This window comes from Harpia harpyja, chromosome 6 (assembly GCF_026419915.1).
Source record: "Harpia harpyja isolate bHarHar1 chromosome 6, bHarHar1 primary haplotype, whole genome shotgun sequence".
NCBI lineage: Eukaryota > Metazoa > Chordata > Aves > Accipitriformes > Accipitridae > Harpia > Harpia harpyja.
In genome coordinates, this window is record NC_068945.1 from 4,047,849 (window position 1) to 4,065,236 (window position 17,388).

A 17,388-nucleotide genomic window follows, 5' to 3' on the forward strand; every position below is an offset into this window, starting at 1 on the left:
GCAAACTAAGCTCTGGTTTTAGAGATAGAACAGGTTTCAGAGATACTCTTTACAGTTCGAAAATGGGAAATACCATCAATAATGTTAATATCTAACCATTTCAGGTGTGCTCATTAAATGTGTTATCCCTTTTGAAAAAGCATTTTATATTCTCATCCTGAACATGTCATCATCCCCATTGTAACATGTACCAACCCCAGACAGACAGGCGGGAATAGAAAGACAGGCAGACAAGGATCCATTTTAACACCTAGAGGCTAGATGTCTTTGGTTGCCTGCCCTTTAACCACTCTCAACAAGCCATCTCTCAGAGATTGGGTTTGCTTTCAAAGTAAAATGCAACTGTACGGCCATCCTAGGGATCTGGACAGTTGAGCTATAAAACCCCTGTTGTTTCTGACAGCAGCAGAACCCCCAGCTCTGTGCAATTCACTTTCCATATTTCATAGTTGCCTGTTATTATGCTGTGCTGCGCACACACACATTGCAAGCAGGAAGTAGGAGCAGCTCAGCTCTTGGCTTCCTCGGTCTCAAGAGACTGCCATGAAACTGAAAAACACTAAACTAAAACCTAAGTATCTGTTAGACCTTTAATTAGCGACCTAAGGAGTGTTTGCCAAGAGGAAATTTGAATTCAATTATCCAAATAGAAAGTATTTAACCTCTCAATAGCACTCAAGTAATTATAATACTTGGTTGGTTTTTTTTTCCAGGAACCTTAAAAAATAAAACAAAAAGCAAATTCAGGAATGGTAGAAGGTGTCAATTTTATATCACATGGAATATACAAAGGAAAGCTGTAACATTGCCCATGCTTTAGACCCCTCATGTCAGCACAGAAAGGGGCAGCCTTCAGCAGGGAGAGCAGGTTACAGGATTCTTGATTTCCCCACTGAAACAGCCAGCAACAGCATCAGGGCCAACAGTGGTAGTTTTACGTGCATCAGTACAATAAACACACAACTAAGATCAGCAGGTCATCTCTCACAGCTTTTAATGTGATCAAGATGCTCAGTCAGTGTCAGAAGGACTAGGATGCATCAGAAGAGGCTGTATATTCCAGTACATTTTGCAAACATTAGTCAATACCAACCAAGCCATTTGCATTTCAGATTGTAGCAGCTGTTTCAGCCTGATCCCAACTGTCCTTTCACTACACATCCACCCAAAAGTGTCCAGAATTAACCCCAAGGAAAAAAAGTCACTATTTTCTTGCTCCTCTCTTCACAGACTGTAGGTTGCTTTGGGATTATGTTTATCAGCTGCTTTCTGACAGCCGGTACGAAAATTTCATCCGATGGGAAGATAAGGAATCCAAAATATTTCGGATAGTGGATCCCAACGGGCTGGCCCGGCTGTGGGGAAACCACAAGGTAAGGAAGCAATGCAGTTTTCCTCCTGCGGCACTTCACTTCTTGTAACTTCACAGGATTCACTTATAAACGGGGGAAAGGAAGAAAGCATGTGCATATAAACTACTGCTGGAAAGTTGTAATCTTTCATTCTAAGCACATTAGAAATATAAAGCATCCAGCCTCAAGCACTAAAACCTATCCTCAAGCACTAAAACCTATCCTTCATGTAGAGAACCTGTTGGTTTGGTTTAAAGGCATTTAGTTATAAATGCATTTAATTATAAAATTACAAGGAGCGCAAGAATTAACGGTCCTTCTCTCTTGCGGCATCTCATTTCTTCCCAAAACCTGATGCTTAGGGATGTTCTGGTTAGATGTGGTCTACAAGGAGCTGTATACCACATCTCAGCAGGAGCTTTCTGTCTGTGTTCCTGTCTGCACCAACATTCAGATTTTACACGCTGTCCTGTGACAGACACCAAATGCTGCAGGATTATATATTTCCTTTTAAGAGGGTAATTCTGCTTTGTTCTCTGGAAAGCAGTTACTGATTTTTGCAGTTTGGGGCTGAATATGTATAGATATATCTATATGAGTATATGCCTATGAGTATATTCATATGAATATATGAGTAGCCAGCATGGATTTACAAAAGGGAAATGATGCATGACCACCATGATATCCATCTATGATGAAATGATTAGCTCGGTGGATGCAGGGAGAACGGTGGATGTAGCTTATCTTGATTTTAGAAAGGCTTTTCAGACTGTCTCGCATAATATCCTCATAGACAAACTAATTAAGTATGACCTAGACAAGAACATAGTGAGGTAGACTGAAAACTGGCTGAACTGCTGGGCTGAAAAGATAGTGATCAATGACACAAAATCCAGTCACTAGTGATGTTACTCCGGGGATTGATTCTGGGGCCAATACTGTTTAACATGTTCATTAATGACCTGGATGATGGGACAGAGCACACCCTTGGCAAGTTCTCAGATAATACAAAACTGGGAGGAGTGGCTGATACACCAGAGAGGGTTGTGCTGCCATCCAGAGGGACCTGGACATGGTGGAGAAATGGGCTAATGGGAATTTCATGAAACTTAACAAGGGGCAATGTAAAGTCCTCCACCTGGGGAGGAATGATCTTGGGAAGTGAGGGACTTTACATTGCCCCTTGTTACGTTTCATGAGACCCCAGCTGTGGGACTGTTTTACTAGGAAGATGGTCAGACAGTAGAGCAGGTTGCCCAGAGGAGACTGTGGACCCCACTGCACACAGTCCTAGGCAACCATCTCTGGTTGACCCTGCTTTGAGCAGAGGGGCTGGACCAGGTGATCTCCAGAGGTGCCTTCCGACCTCAACCATTCTGTGATTCTGTATATGAGTATACGTGGGCTATAATCTTGATAAGGTCAAGATCTTCTCATGTGACTCATTGCTTACAAGAGCATCTGTCCTGGAGGTCTTGGGCTGCGACACTGGGAGTGACGAGTTCTGTCCTTACCCAACCTCCATGCTAATAATTGGGCCTTGCCATCACATCTCACATTGGGTGTCTAAAACTGAAGATACTTGGGAAACACAGTGGCCTTTTAGCATATAAGAAATGGAAAAAGCACACATGGTGTTTCAGGGGGCTTCCCAATGAGCAGAGTCTAGATTTTGCAGGGAAAACATTGTCATTATTAGTGTTTAATTGCCACAGGAGCTCTTTATGCGGCCTTCCTTAGCAGAGCTGTTGCAGTCAGGGCAAGCAGAGGAGATCTGCTCTTAGGGGGCATTTTAGACAGGCAGATCAGTCTCATTTAATAAAGCCAGGTCAACACTACAGCCTTCCGCCTGATATTGGACTGACAGAGCTGCGCCAAGCCAAACTCCTAACGTGGAGGCTCAGAGAGCAAAAGCATGCTTCTACTAGTTTGGCATGTTTTGCCCATGGCAAGGCGGCTGCTTTATACTCGTGCAAACACAGCTTTGCCAGTATAGTTGTCTCTCTGCTGGGAGTTTCTTTGCCAGCATAGTAACCAGTGCTCCTTGTACCAGAAAAATGCTCTTCATGTAGACGTAGCCTAAGGGACTGATCCTGCTATCCCAAGTCAGTACTATGGGGGCTGCCCACATACAGCTCTGCCAGTGCCCATCAATTCTGCCTTGTGACACTCAGCTTCAGCAGGGCCATACCTCCGTCATCCTGCAATGCTCTGGCTATGGCCTTTGGGGTCAGCAACTCCCAGAATGAAGCGAAGGCTCTGTCATAGAAGCAGATCTACAACCTAATGGGCTTCTTGATTTACACCTGTATAACAAGAGGAGAAACGGGTTCTCAGTCTCCACAGTGCTCTGTAAGCATTAACTAGTTAATGGAGGGGAATCCCAGAGGAACAGTGCTCTTAGCAGGGATTGCTGACAGATTCAGTCTATTAGCCACTGTTCTTGTGCTTTTACAAAAAGTGGTTTCATTAAGAACAGGCCTGTCACATCCCACTTGACATGAGCATCTCCCTCCATCTGATGTCTCCTTTTGTGGTTGATGAAACCTTTTGTTATCTGTGATCCAAGAAACTGTAGAAAAACCTCACTTGGAATTTTTGTTAGACTTTCTTGCTTAAATTGCCCTGAATGAAGAGACCCATAAAAATTTGGTGATGAGGGCTGGAGGGGCAGGATGGGCCTGCAAACAGCAGAAGAGTGGAACATGTAATTTCTTGAACTGACTTGGTTACTTTAGCTAGCCGTGATAGTTCTGCAACTCCTTTGGGGGCTTAGGAAGGTTTTAATGAATCATCTCACCACGTTTTTCCTTTTTCTTTTGAAAAAAACAGAACAGAACAAATATGACTTATGAGAAAATGTCCAGAGCCCTACGCCACTACTACAAACTAAATATTATCCGGAAGGAGCCAGGACAAAGGCTTTTGTTCAGGTAATTTTTTCTTTTCTTTGCCATTCCTTTCTACAATTAGTTTTTGAAGACGGAGGATGGAATCCTGTGTGGGATACTTCATTGGCACAGCTATAACACAGGTGACAACGGGCATACATTTGTAAAAGCTGTCTAGACCGGTGCTTCCCAGCTTTCAAGGCAACTGCACCAATTTACAAATATACAGGCCTGTTTCAATGATCAGTGGAGTCAATAGAAGTCTTTTCACTCACTTCAAGTAGGCTGTGCCATTGTTTAAGACCTTAGCTAAATGATACATGATCTCAGCCTAACTGCTGGAAAACACACTCCAAACTGACTTCTCAAACACAGCTGCCGGTGAAAGCTAAGCAGGGATCAGGCATTTCCTCAAGTGTATCAGCATCACAGAGGAGAAGTGCTGATAACCATGTCTTCAGTGGTGCTGCCTTCAAGGAAGAGAGGGACCTGCAAGAGCTGTTCATAAAACCTAACGCATTGGATTGGATGATACAACCAAGAATTTAGGAAATAGTGTGCCTGAAACAGTGTTAAAGCAGGGAGCTACTTGTCCAAGCTTGATTGCGGCTGGCAGAGAGCAAGAGCACTCCAGTTCTCTTCAGACAAGACCAGCAAATCCTAGTGCATACGTCTGACCCACAGAGCGCTGAACTTAGACCAAAGACTGCTTTGATGTCAGTGGTCTGGATCTAGTAATGTGCTTGGAAATGATATCAATAGGAAGGCAGTCTTGGAGTTTGTTTTCTTAAATAGCTAACAGAACTGCATTAGCACTCAAACTATCTACAGCTGAAAAGGTTTCTGTGGGATGTCTTGTTTATGTCAGCTCTTAGAAGGAGACTTAGATGGGGGAAGGAGAGTGAAGGGAAGAAGGAATCACAGGCAAAATCAACTGCGTGGTTTTAATTTTTTTTTTGCGGAAAGTTAAAGCAAGGTTGCTCCATCAGCAGCAGTATCAAGGGAACCTGGATTGCTATGGCCTTGTGTGAAGACTGCACTGCCCCAGGAGAATTCTGTGATGCTGAACAGTGAATGTGCTTATCTTGGAGCCTCTCCTTCAGTGGCGGCACAAACATAACAGGAGTCCATCTCTTCTCAACCAGGCTGCCTGTTTTCTCAAAACTGTACAAACTCAGTACCCTTGGAGACCTCAGTTCCTCTGTCAGACTTGCCCAAAATTGACCAACAGATTCAAAGGTCACCAGGGAGCATAAAACATGAGCATATAAACCTCATTTCCTTCGGAAACTGGAAAAAAACACAACAAAGCATTTTTTGCACAATTCCCAATAAAAACTTATTGATGTTGTTTTCTTAGACCTATTTATATCTGAAGAGAAAAAGAACAGCTGCAAAAAATCAAGCCATTAATGTGCCTTTCTTGGCTATTTCTTGCAAGCACAGAAATAATAGGAAATGTGACTTTATAAGTAACACGCAGGCAGTTGTCATCTGCAGATATCTGTACAGAGCTTTAAGTAAAATGGAGTCAGAGATGGATTTCTAATAGGTTGCTTGAGTGTCTTCTGCAACAAAAGAGGTCACAGATACTGTTTCTTCATTAGCTTGTAGTTCTGGGTCGTTTTTTGAAATTTAATCAAATGCTATTACAAATACCCATGCTTTGAGTTCCTTGACTTAAAACACAGAAAGAATACCCAAAGTACTGTCGTACAGTTCACATCAGCCCATTTCCCACCTGGTTTAGGAAGCAGAGCAGAGAGAAGGTAGGGAGAGCAGTGGGATCACTCTCTGTTTTGATTTCATCCTCATGCAAGACCAACAAGACAAGCACAGGGTTTAAATCAGGGCACAGTCTGGCCCGTAGGCTTTGGTGCGTTTTCACTGTGTAGCCAGGGACTGATTCACCACTTCTGTATGCTAGTTTTTCACCACCGTAACACCATTTATATCAGCAGCGTTCTTCCAGCATACAAATGGGAGTGACACAGCAGTGAGTCACAGCTCTTTTTTTTTTTTTTTTCCCCTAAATGCATATGTGCACATGATTTCCAAAATTAGAAGGGGTGGCAAAAGGTTAGTTCCAGGCTGTGCAATGCATTTGCTGGGAGACTTCAGATTTTTCAGACAGAAAGCCCTCAGCTTTATAACCTCAGAGGCAGAAGAGGAGGCAAGTCTTGCCCATTAGCTCCAGCAGTGATTTTTCTGGGTCAATGACAGTAACGAGGCTCCTGTCAGTTGGTTTTGTTTTCACTGGGGCAAGGATACTGAGCATATCATCAACCTGAAATAAAATCAGCTCCTCTGATTAACACATTTTGTACTGCTGAATGTTAGCCAGTACATCATTAATGAAAGACTGTAAAATTCTGTAACACTTCCAGCATAAACATCTTTCATCCTAATTTCTCCAGAAGTACTTACGAGTTAGGAAAGTGATTTGTGTTTAAACTAGGGTTTCATCCTTCCTGTGCCACTCTCTCTTCCTACGCCATTAAATTCAGAAAGAAAAAGCAGAGCTTTTCTGTGCTATCTCTGTGCAGTAGTACACAAAAGCATCCTGGCAAAGATCAAGACTGCAGACTTGATCTGCAGGCTGGTGGATGTCCTTTCCCATTTCCTACTGCTGCCATGCCTCCCCAGAGGCAGTTTCTGTTTCTAGCCCCCTGCAGACTTACTGCATCAAAACATTAGTGCTGGGAGCCGTGGCATTCATTTACAGAGGATGCTGCTTCATTACAATTACGCTCACTACAGTCACACAGGAAGAGACTGTCTTCGCTCACAGTTCCCTAGCCCAAAAGCTTTTGCTTTCAGGGCTTTTTCCATTTCCCAGAACTTGTTCTGACTTGGTCCTTGGCTTTTTCCACCACTGTTCCTTTGGTGTTTCATATTCCTCTTCACTCACCTGCACACAAGCCTGCACAAACCAGTAGCCCTCTGTCTCTCCATGCCTTGCAACTGCTTTTGCTTTGAAATATGCTGGCCATAAACGTTTTTAATGTTTCTGTCACCAGACACCATAAATGAGTGTACCTGTGGCATACCATCATCCTACATGACAACAGCAAACAATATGAGGGGGGAGAAGAAGTAAATATCGTTCTTTGGAAAAGACTATGGGCTTTGGTTCAAATTTGGACTTTCAAAGAGCAGGGGTAAATGCCTGTGGTTTTTTTGGTTTCCTTTCAAGGTATGGAGGAGGGAAGACACCAGTAGACTGGGGAGAAGCTGGGGAATACTAAGCTTTGGGAGGATACAGAAAAGATGATTTGGGGAGCTGTAGAGCTTAGGGGCCTCAATGTCTTGATGAAGGTAAAAGCTGAGACCACTGGGAAATACGCTTGTTTCTCTGTTTTGCAGGTTCATGAAGACCCCAGATGAGATTATGAGTGGCCGAACAGACCGCCTCGAGCACCTTGAATCCCAGGAACTGGATGAACAAATATACCAAGAAGATGAGTGCTGAAGGGAACTGGTGCACCGCCTCTGTGGGTCCATGGGAGAAACATCTGCCCAGATGGCTGGCATGGTTTGGGAGGGGAAGCAACAACACAGAAGCTGTACTTGGGGTTGCCGCTTAGCTTGAAGACCACGCAGGACCTGAAGCACCTTAACAAAACAAACTAACAGGCAGAAGTGGTGCTGGCAGAAAATTAAAGGGGAGAAAGCCTGGACTTATGCACTACTTCATTGTTCCTACAAAGTCTCCCTTGAGTTCTTTCTTTCTTTTTGGTTTGTTTCAGTTTTGGGGGTTTTTTGTTGTTTTTTTTCCCTAATAAACATGCAGTTCGACTTTCCTTATCTCACATAGGACAAGACGTCAGATTATGCTTTTTTTTTGGAAGGCTTTCCTATGGAAATAGAGCGCTCATTTTCTGTGCAAGTCTCATGACATAACACCGCATAAAACAATAGCATCACAGAAGGGATTTGCTCAAAGGTTCCAGTTTGCTCGGATCAATTTACATGTGCTGCCACTGGGAAAAGTGTTGAAGCTACCAAAAGAATTTACCACACATACCTGTCAAATGAAGAGGAGTCACCCTTCACGTGTGGGCTGGGATACCATCCCAAAATAGCTTGGGCTCACAACGAGTCCTGCGAGTGGCTATTAACTGCTGGAATATGGACCAAAACCAATCACCTAAGTGCTCCGGGGAGGAGAAAAATAAATGTGACAAACCTCTGCAATAGACTGATGTTGACGTTTTCCCTCCCTCTAGCAAAGAAGTGATAGAATCGAGCGGGGGGGGAGGGAGGACGGGGACAAATACATATATATGTGTATATATATATATAAACGTTTCATATATATATGTATATATATGTAATCCCCACAATATATCCACAATGCAGAATTTCAGCTCAAAGCTTTCTATAAAAAAACAAAGGCTGAAGGATCTGTAATTACAAAAGGGAGGAGTGTTTCTTATACCTTCTAGCAAGTTTGGGGTGAAAGGTGAAGGACTGTTTCTTACGTGGTAGGGAGAAAGCAAAGGGACCCATCACATGGTTTGTATTACTCAGAAACCTCTCCAGGATCATTTTGTGCTGCTGGAAAGGTAGATGATTCACCAATCTGAAAACTGATGGTAGAGAACTAGAGACCAAATAGCTATACTTATATCTTGTAATTGATTTTGGCTTTGTTTTGGGATTTGTTTTTTTTATGCCTCCCACTACGTTCCCCACCCCACAGCTCTGCCATCAAGGGAGCTTGACTCAGCTTGCCCGTTTTTAACATGATTTAAAAGACAAGAAAAAAAGAAACCCAACAGCTGTGTTGCTTTCTTGGTTTTTGGTTTTGTTCTGGTTGCAAGGTGCCTCATTTTTTACACCCCCAATTTGGTTTGCTGCACTGAGGGTGCTTTGCATGAGGCAAAGAGCTATGCCTAGTTTGGTCGCAGGAAGCTCAGCAGTCCTTGATGCCCAATATGAGAGAAACTACTGGCCTTTTTCATTTCACATTGCTTGGGCCACCATGACAGGAGGCTGTGGTGTCCAGGCATCCAGTGATCCATCATCAGTGGTCCTTTGAATGGAAGGAAGATCTAGCAGCAGAAATGATACTTGCAAAGGGAGAAGATGTGTAGAGAAACTGTGCAGGAATCACATGGTGTCTGGAAGAAAGCACTTCCACACCAGTTCATTAAAACAGAAAACCTCTTTTATGGGACCATGCATACTAGAAATGGAAAAAAATCAGTGGGCTAATCTAATCTGTTTCAACCAAAACCCAAGATACATTCCCATGATAGAGCTTTTATCAGCTATTAAGCCAACACAACATTTGATCTTACCACATATTTAACACAAGGGTTAATCTCTCCAGGAAAAAATGGCACCTGGCAATGAATAGTGTCCCCTATGTTTAAACAGAGATAGTCCAATCTCACAATATTGAGTCACAGGTCATAGAAGGAGCAGCTTTGTTAAGGGTACAGATAGGCATCATACAAAAAGGAGAGATTTTTTCAGAGCCACTATCTGATGGGGAGCGACAGGGCACACGTTTCTCCCTAAGCTTTTCCCAGCCACATTTTTTTATTAAATCATAATCAATATGTTACAAGTCCCAGCACACCACGTACTTGACTTTCTGCCTCAAAAGAAATGATGCGGGAGTGTGTACCAGAAAGATGAGCAGACAACCTGTCTCTGCCGTGACTCTGAAGTCCTTGGAGCTCAGGAGGTGTGAGATTGGGAGACACTGAGGGACTTCAGCGGTCACAGATCTGAAACCAGATGTCCTTTCAAACCAAGGGGCCAGGGAGTTACTCTGCTGTGTCGTCCTGCTCAAGGGCACCCATGTTGTGGCCATGTCTCAGGAGCTGGGGTGAATATGAATGGCAGATGACACGTGAGCAGAAGTATCAATGTGAAGAAAGGCTTTTGCTAGTTCCTTAGGGTAGAAAGAAACCAAGTTTATGCAGAGAACAATTCATATCCTTTACTGCTCTGGCTGTGACAACTCCATAACTGCATTATTTTCTTTTGCCTACTGTAGCTACTGTTACGAGATGGTGAGGAAAAAAAAAAAAAAAAACCAAACAATGGGGACCTTGTATATAAAGTGCTCTGGTGAGCCACAGGTTTTTGTCACAGCCAAGGTGCGCACTGCAAAGTACAGAGAACGAGACAATCCACCAGTATAAGCCCATACGCTCACTGTGTATGCTAGCAAAGTTCATCCTCAGCACGGGGTAAGACAGGAAAAAGCAAGGAATCCTGAAATCACGTGTTGTCCCATGGGGAAGTTTGTAGAGGAAATGTTCACCTTTACCAAAAACGCAATCACTTTCACCTGCAGAATCTAAGTCAAAGGGGGAAAAAAAATATTTGGTGGCTGTTGGAAACTCTTCCAGTTCACACGTAAAGGACATCTTAAGACAACTTCTTCACAACCACAGAGAAGAAGTTCTCTCAAGGTTGATGCTAGTTGGAATGAAAATAGCCTTTGAACTTGGAGCAGGCTGATCCCACAGAGGCCCTTCCTGGCTGGTGCTGTCCCCTGCCTCCTGCCAGGTCTGCGCGGTGCAGCAGTGAGCGGTGTGGGTGACACTGCAGCTGCCAGAACTGCAGGGGCTTGGGACCTGTTGTGGGAGCTGCAGGAGATGAGCTGCTCTTGGAAGCAAGTTTACCAGCTATGACTAAAACTAAAAAAAAATAACACCAGGCTAGAGCAGCTGCAGTAGACAGATTCCCTTCTACCTCACATCCAAATGGCAGATACCTGGAGTGCAAACACAGCATTAACATCCTGAGCTACAGGAACGCTCGGCTGCCCGTCTGGGCTAGCAAAGGTAACACTCTTTCCACCAAACCTGACACCCGCCTTCCCTCCCCAGTTTCTGATCTCCCAGTGTAGAATTTGCCAGCAGCAAAGCAGCTGAACTTTCTGCCTTTGCCACCAAAGCAAGTGGGAAAAGGGCAAAAGAGTCTCATCCTTGGAGACAGGCAAAAGCCATCTGGACATAGTCCCGGGCAACTGGCCCTAGGTAGCCCTGCTTGAGCAGGTTGGGGGGGGTTGGACCAGATGACCTCCAGAGGTCCCTGCCAACCTCAACACCCAGCAAAGGATCTTCACGCTGTCCAGTTAAGTGGGACCTTCATTGCCATCAGCTTGCTACAAGCCTGAACAAGCCACAAGCCCGTCAGGTAGGACAGGCTGCAGTTCCACAGCAGAACATTTTCTTGATTTAAGTTTGAAACCTTTTGACTGCCTCTCCATCCAAAGAACACTACTGGGGCCCTTTCTGTGAACACTAAGTCGCTGCCGCCCTCCCCAGATTTCAAACTCCGCGCATGCATTCTCCAGATGTTTTTGTCAGACTGCAACCGTGTGCAAATCCAGAATGCATCAGTTCGAGGTCTGTTTTTTTAAATAAAATTCTAGTCTGTTTTTATTGATGATGGCTTTTTGGTTTTTTAAGGTGTGGGGCTAAGGGACTGAATCAAATGAATGTAACAAAACAAAAACAAACAAAAAAGCCTATTCTCAGGGCCAGTGAGTTGCAAATAATTTTTAAAATGCCTGTAATTACATCATCTCAATAAAAAAATTTAATATAAAAGTGGGAATGCCAAATTTTCTTGGTGCAATCATTGCTACAAGGTCCTTTCTTTTTAAAAACTATGGTACCCAAGTATCTGCAGCACATAGCAGCTGTTTTCAGTCACGAAAAGAAACCTGCAGGGTTCCCATGCCCAAACGTGCGAACCGTGCCTGGATCTTCCCTGGGAAGCATTGTTCGGAGAAGTTAAGACTGTCCCTTGGAGTATTTCCTTTGCTGCCTGCCCTGAGAGATGAGCAAAGCACCTCACTAGTGCCTAGGTGGGTGTGCCTGGTTCTCCTTCCTTCTCTTGGAGAGAATATAGAAGCAAAAACACAAAAATGAGGTGGTGTGCTGACTGTTGCATCTTTTTCATCCTGCTAAACAGGCCAGGTCAAGGAGTTTGAGAGCAAGAGGTTTTCCTGTAGTGTTCATCTTTGCAAACCAGCCTAGAAACGCTGCCGCTAATATGCTGCCCTTCCAGCACAGGGGGGACTGTATTTGCCTGTCTTCACTCCTAACCAGGCAAGGCACAGGGACCTCTGTGCCACCAGGTGCTGGGTGCTATGGGGACAGCAAGATGAGGCGGCACAAACTGCTCACCGCTGTCCGTCACTCCCTACGGCAGCCCTTGGCTCCTGCGGAGCGGGGTTACTAGTCCTTACGGCTGTGTGAGGCCCCCGGAGGGTTCCTTAACGCGCTGCTCCAGAGAGGTGCCACCAAACGCCATGGCAAACACCTCTGGTCAGCGGCACATGGGCCACAGCTGGTGCTCTCTGCTGGGAGCAATTAGTGGCAGGTTAATCCGTTTGGATGCCAGCTACAGCTCAGGATGCCCCCACGATAATTTGGCTGATCTGTGGGTTATCCACTCAGCTGCTCCTTGCTCAGTATTTGTTCTTGGTTTTTCTTTCACTGTTGTTTTTAAACCACAAAGCAAAGGAGTAAGCACTAAACAAAGCCCTCTCTGAACCAAGACATCAGGCAAGAAGAAAACACTGTGTTGCTCCATAATTCAGTCCCTTCAGGCCATTTCCCTTAATTTTAGAAGAAGAAATAGATCTGTCCTACACCCTCTCACAGCTTTCTGTGCACTCTGAACAACAGCAAACGCTGCAGGTTGAAGGCGTAAGGAGCAAGTTGTCAGTGGTTTTGGCCATCGCTCCAGTGAGGATTAGTCTCAGCTGAGGAACTAGTCTTGAGCCCAGAGAGCTGTTAGAGAACATCCTTTGGAGGCTGCAGGACAGAAGAGGCCCAGCAGTGCATGCCCAATACGTCTTCCTCTCCCATTTTCGAAATTAATTAATTCAGCTGTATAGGAGAGCTACCAGGCCAACACCAGCGCAGGGATCATGGATGATGCATACGTTTGCAGCCTACAGCTACCACAGGCATGACGGTGCACGCTTCCTCCGTAACGCTCCCCAGTGCTGACCAGGAGAGATTTTGCAAGGGTGTCAGAGAGGACCTCAATGACTGTCCACGCACCCCTGGGACTTACAGAGACTGCTGGTGAGGTACTGGCAGCAGCATTTTTTTTAATTATGTAGAAACACATTTTAAAGTAATACTTAGCAGAAAGGTTTTCACTTCTCCCAGATGAGACTCCACCTGTGGGGCACAAGCAAACAAGCACATGGGTTTTTTCCCCTCAAAGACTTACACTGATTCAGACAATCCTGACTTCAGTTTGTAACGCAAGCAGCTTCCAAGCAATGCAGAAAGAGCCACCTATGAAAGCTGTGAGGGCACAAGGAGAGAGAGGATGCACTACCACGGTATGAAGCCAAAAGACAAGCGTGCTTCATTAATCACCTGAAAGAAAGGACTGGTGTGTTGGTGTAAATATTCTGATAGCACAGGACCAGGTGGACCTACCGCATGTCAGCTCTCTCCGTACTGGATTCCCACGCACACAGGGATCTGCTGGCTACACTGGATTCACCCTGGGCACCACCTTGCCCAGTTCTGCAGACAGCAGCATCCCTTCTCATGCCATGCAAAGCCCAGCAGAACTGGAAGTCATGCCAAATTATACCCACCTGGTAGGAGAACGGTGCCCTACTTCATGAGCTGCTTCAGAAGAAACGGCTGAATGCGTGCTGCCATCCCACCAGGCCCAGCAAGGAGGAGGAGGCTGGGGAGAGAGGAAGGAACAGAACACAGCCCAGTTCAAGCTTTCCCCTCACTGGACAGCCTCCTAAGAGCCCAAAAGAGAGTCGGACAATGCTGGAGGATGAGCTTGCCAGCACCTACTTCCAAAAGAGGCAAGGACATGAGGTGCCAAGAAATCAATGGCAGGGCAGCTGCAACTGCAGCACAAAATGTAAGGAAGACGGGACTGTGCCCACTGGTGAACAAAATCACCTCAGTTTCTTCATTCTAGGTCTTCCTACCTGTTTTCCCCAACCAACTCAAAAATTATATATCATTTTGCAGCCAAGGCAGAAAAAGAGAGGCAAGAGCCTGTCTTTCCACCTTCATCCCTCCAGCCTGCTCTTTCCTCACCTTGCTGCCTTAAGAAAAAGAGAGCGGGATGTAGATGCTCAGCAGCCAGCTGTCCCCTACACGGAGAGACGTTGGCGTGCCATGCACAGCGGCACGTGCATCGCTGCCGAGCACGCAGGGACCTGCCCCATGCCAGCCCCCTCGCTCAGCCCGAGCTGGCTCCAACGGTGGCAGTGTCACCAGTGAATGAAACAGCCTTTTTTCCTCCTCTCCTGTGGCAGTAATGCGACAGCCCTCATTTGCTCAAAAGAACAGCACTAACGGTGCTTAACGACTATCTTCCACGGTTGATCATCATAAGCCAGACAACCGGTTTGCTTATTGACCGGCCCTCGGCCCGCCGTGTGCCCCTGGCACTGAAAGGAAAGGCTTTGGTTGTGTGTAATGGTTCACTCTGCAGGACACCAATTTCTTCTTGTGATTCTTGTCAGACTGAGGCAGGCTAAACATACAAATGGAAAAAAAAATAATCTGGCAATTGCTATAGAGAATTGGAGCAGGACACACCTTTACTTCAATGTTGTCCATTTGTCAACAAAAGCAAGTGCGTGCATCTCTGCCAGCCTCAGCAAAGCATCGATATATTCCAGTGCAGGAACCAGGCTGAGATACCAGTTTAACAGCGGGCAGACCCTCTTTCTGTGATTGCACCGAGCTGGCTCCCACAAACTACAACCAACATTTAGGGAAAAAAAAGAAAACACAGCGCCCTCCTGTAAGACAATAGAGGTTGTTATGACCGATATGATCAGTTGTAAAACCTGCAGGGACACATCAATCTTTCTGCCTCCTGCAAACACCTGTGCGTAAAGTTTCTCAGCATCTCGAAGTGCTGGAGAACAGCCTCAACAGGAAGAATGATAACTGTTCAGGAATTAGAATTGATCTCCTGCCGCCTGATAAACATTGTTAGCCTGGGGTTGTTGACTTGAAGCCAAGCTCTGCTAAATGGACAAAGTTTTCAAGTCAACCCTTCCCGGTGTTTGACAAGGTAAAGGAAGGAACTGGAGTGAAGACAGCTTGAACAAAGCGGGTATTGTTTCCCGTGGGCTCCATAAAGACGTGAGCACATGACCCGTCAGAAGAAAGTGAGGAGAAGAAGCAGGGATGGCATGAAAGCTGAGGCAAGTAAAGAGTCAGTTTGGATGATCACAAAGATGAAAGCTGGGAGTGTTCACCACATGCCTTCCCAAGGGCAGAGCCAAGGTCAGTAACTTTCGCTTGGCTAATGCATGCTTGCAGGATATGAACCAGTCTCAATTCGAAGACCTGCAGAATGAGGAGTCCACCTCCTCTGTACCAAAGGTTAATCATCCCCTGCATTAAAATCTGTCCTTTCCTTTCTGTTTAACTGTATCTTAATTCCACTTCCAATCATTAGCTCTCATTTTGCTTTTCTTCACTAAATCCTGTAAACCGTAGCTTTCCTGCCCATACATGAAGAGCCTTACTGACTGCAATCAGTGCAACTCATACTCCTCTTTTTTTTCCCCAACTAAATAAGCAGAATGCAAGGGAGGAACTGAAGCTCCGTTGTACAACAGCTTCCCGGAGGGGCTGCTCCCGGCTTGGAGAGCTGCAGGACGCAGCCACACTTGTTTCTTGGGGTGCTGCCTGGGCCGCTCCTGCAGGAAAGGCTCCAGAGAGCACATCAATCTCTTGGGAACTGGCTGATGTGAAACAGAAACGGGAAAGGGAGAAACCCACATCAAGGTGCCATTTTGGTCCCATGAGAACCCAGGTGACCCAACAACCATGCTTCTTCCAACCCTCTAGCTAGGGTGGGAGGTTTTCTCCCCTGAGGAGATTGCCTCCAAATACAGTAGTAAATACCTCAGCAAAAGAGGCTGCCTGTTTCCTTATTTCTTTCCAAAATGTTCTTAGTGTTGGTCAATGCTCTCAGGAACATGCTGTCTCACAGACGAAGGTTTCTTCCTCTTCACATGCCTCCCCAGCTTGCATCCCAGTTAACTCCTAAAAATTCAGTGGAATCAGCAAGCAAGAATAATTAACAGGCAACCAAATTTCACAGGGCCAGGACATCACCCAGCATTCAATGCACATAGTCCAGGCCACTGCTGAAATTCCCTCAACACGGAACAGGAGGAAAACAGGCCAGAAGATCTGCCGTTCCAGCACTGACAATTTCATGCATGAAGCGACACCTTTGCTCTGCTAAAGCCAATGGAAATTAGGGCTGTATAAAATCTGTGCAACACAGAGATCTGAGCAGTGTCCACCGAAAATATCCTACCCAGGAAAAATTGAGGGTTTGCTACAAAAATAAAACTTAACCCCCGCAGCAACCTCCTCAACCAAGCCAATTCCCACCCTGGAGTGAAAAACATAACAATTTGTTTTGATGGTACTTTGCAGAGACCTGGATTCAGCACTGACATCCGTCAGCTCCCAACACAGATGAACTGACAGCACAAAATCAGCCTCAGACCCAGTTATCAAGGACTTGGGTGTCCAGGGTCTTAAAGTCATGTGTCTTCCAATTAGAAGAGTTTCATTAGAAACATTTTCACACCAAAAGATAAGTCTGGTGTACAAAAAAGAAACACTTCATAAAATTACACCAAGTCCATCTCAAGATGTAAGACCATATGGCCCAATTTCCAAAAGGACTGATTAACCCACAGTTTTCACTGAAGTCAACAGAAACCACTGGCTTTGCATTTGGAAATCGGACTGCTCCTGTATGTTCCTATGTCCATTGATTCTTTATTTGCACACATAATTAAGGGTACCTTGCATTGTTCTTTCTAAATGGCTCGGATCTAGCAGAGTTTTCCTTGCCTAATGTCAAGGTCCCGCCACGTCCGCATGCTCAGACAGCCCCTTTGCTCCCATCTTTGCAGGAGCCTGGCTCAGGGAGCGGTGCTCAGCGGTGGACAAGGGATTGGGCAAGCGACACCCCTTGGAAAACTTCAGTGCAAGGGCTGGACTCCACGGAGGGAGGGCAGGAGCAAAACACAAGTGCCATTTGAGATACCGAAGACATCTGCACAGACCTGGTGGGACGTGCTGGAGACATGCATCTGTTTTCCCAAATGCTTCTGGTTTGGGACGCGC

The 17,388-nt window shown here is 45.4% G+C and overlaps 1 protein-coding gene across 5 annotated transcripts in view; it reads left to right on the forward strand.

Moving 5' to 3' along the window:
• The window catches only part of ETV6 (ETS variant transcription factor 6), a 142,059-nt gene extending 131,675 nt beyond the window's left edge, over positions 1-10,384 (forward strand). For all 5 annotated transcript variants that reach the window (XM_052788934.1, XM_052788935.1, XM_052788937.1 and 2 more), the window contains 3 exons: positions 1,231-1,373; positions 4,185-4,285; positions 7,610-10,384. In XM_052788934.1, coding sequence (XP_052644894.1) covers positions 1,231-1,373; positions 4,185-4,285; positions 7,610-7,715 — 350 coding nt within the window. In that variant the 3' untranslated portion in view covers positions 7,716-10,384. The remainder of the gene's footprint in view (positions 1-1,230; positions 1,374-4,184; positions 4,286-7,609) is intronic.
• The last annotated feature ends 7,004 nt before the right edge of the window (positions 10,385-17,388 follow it).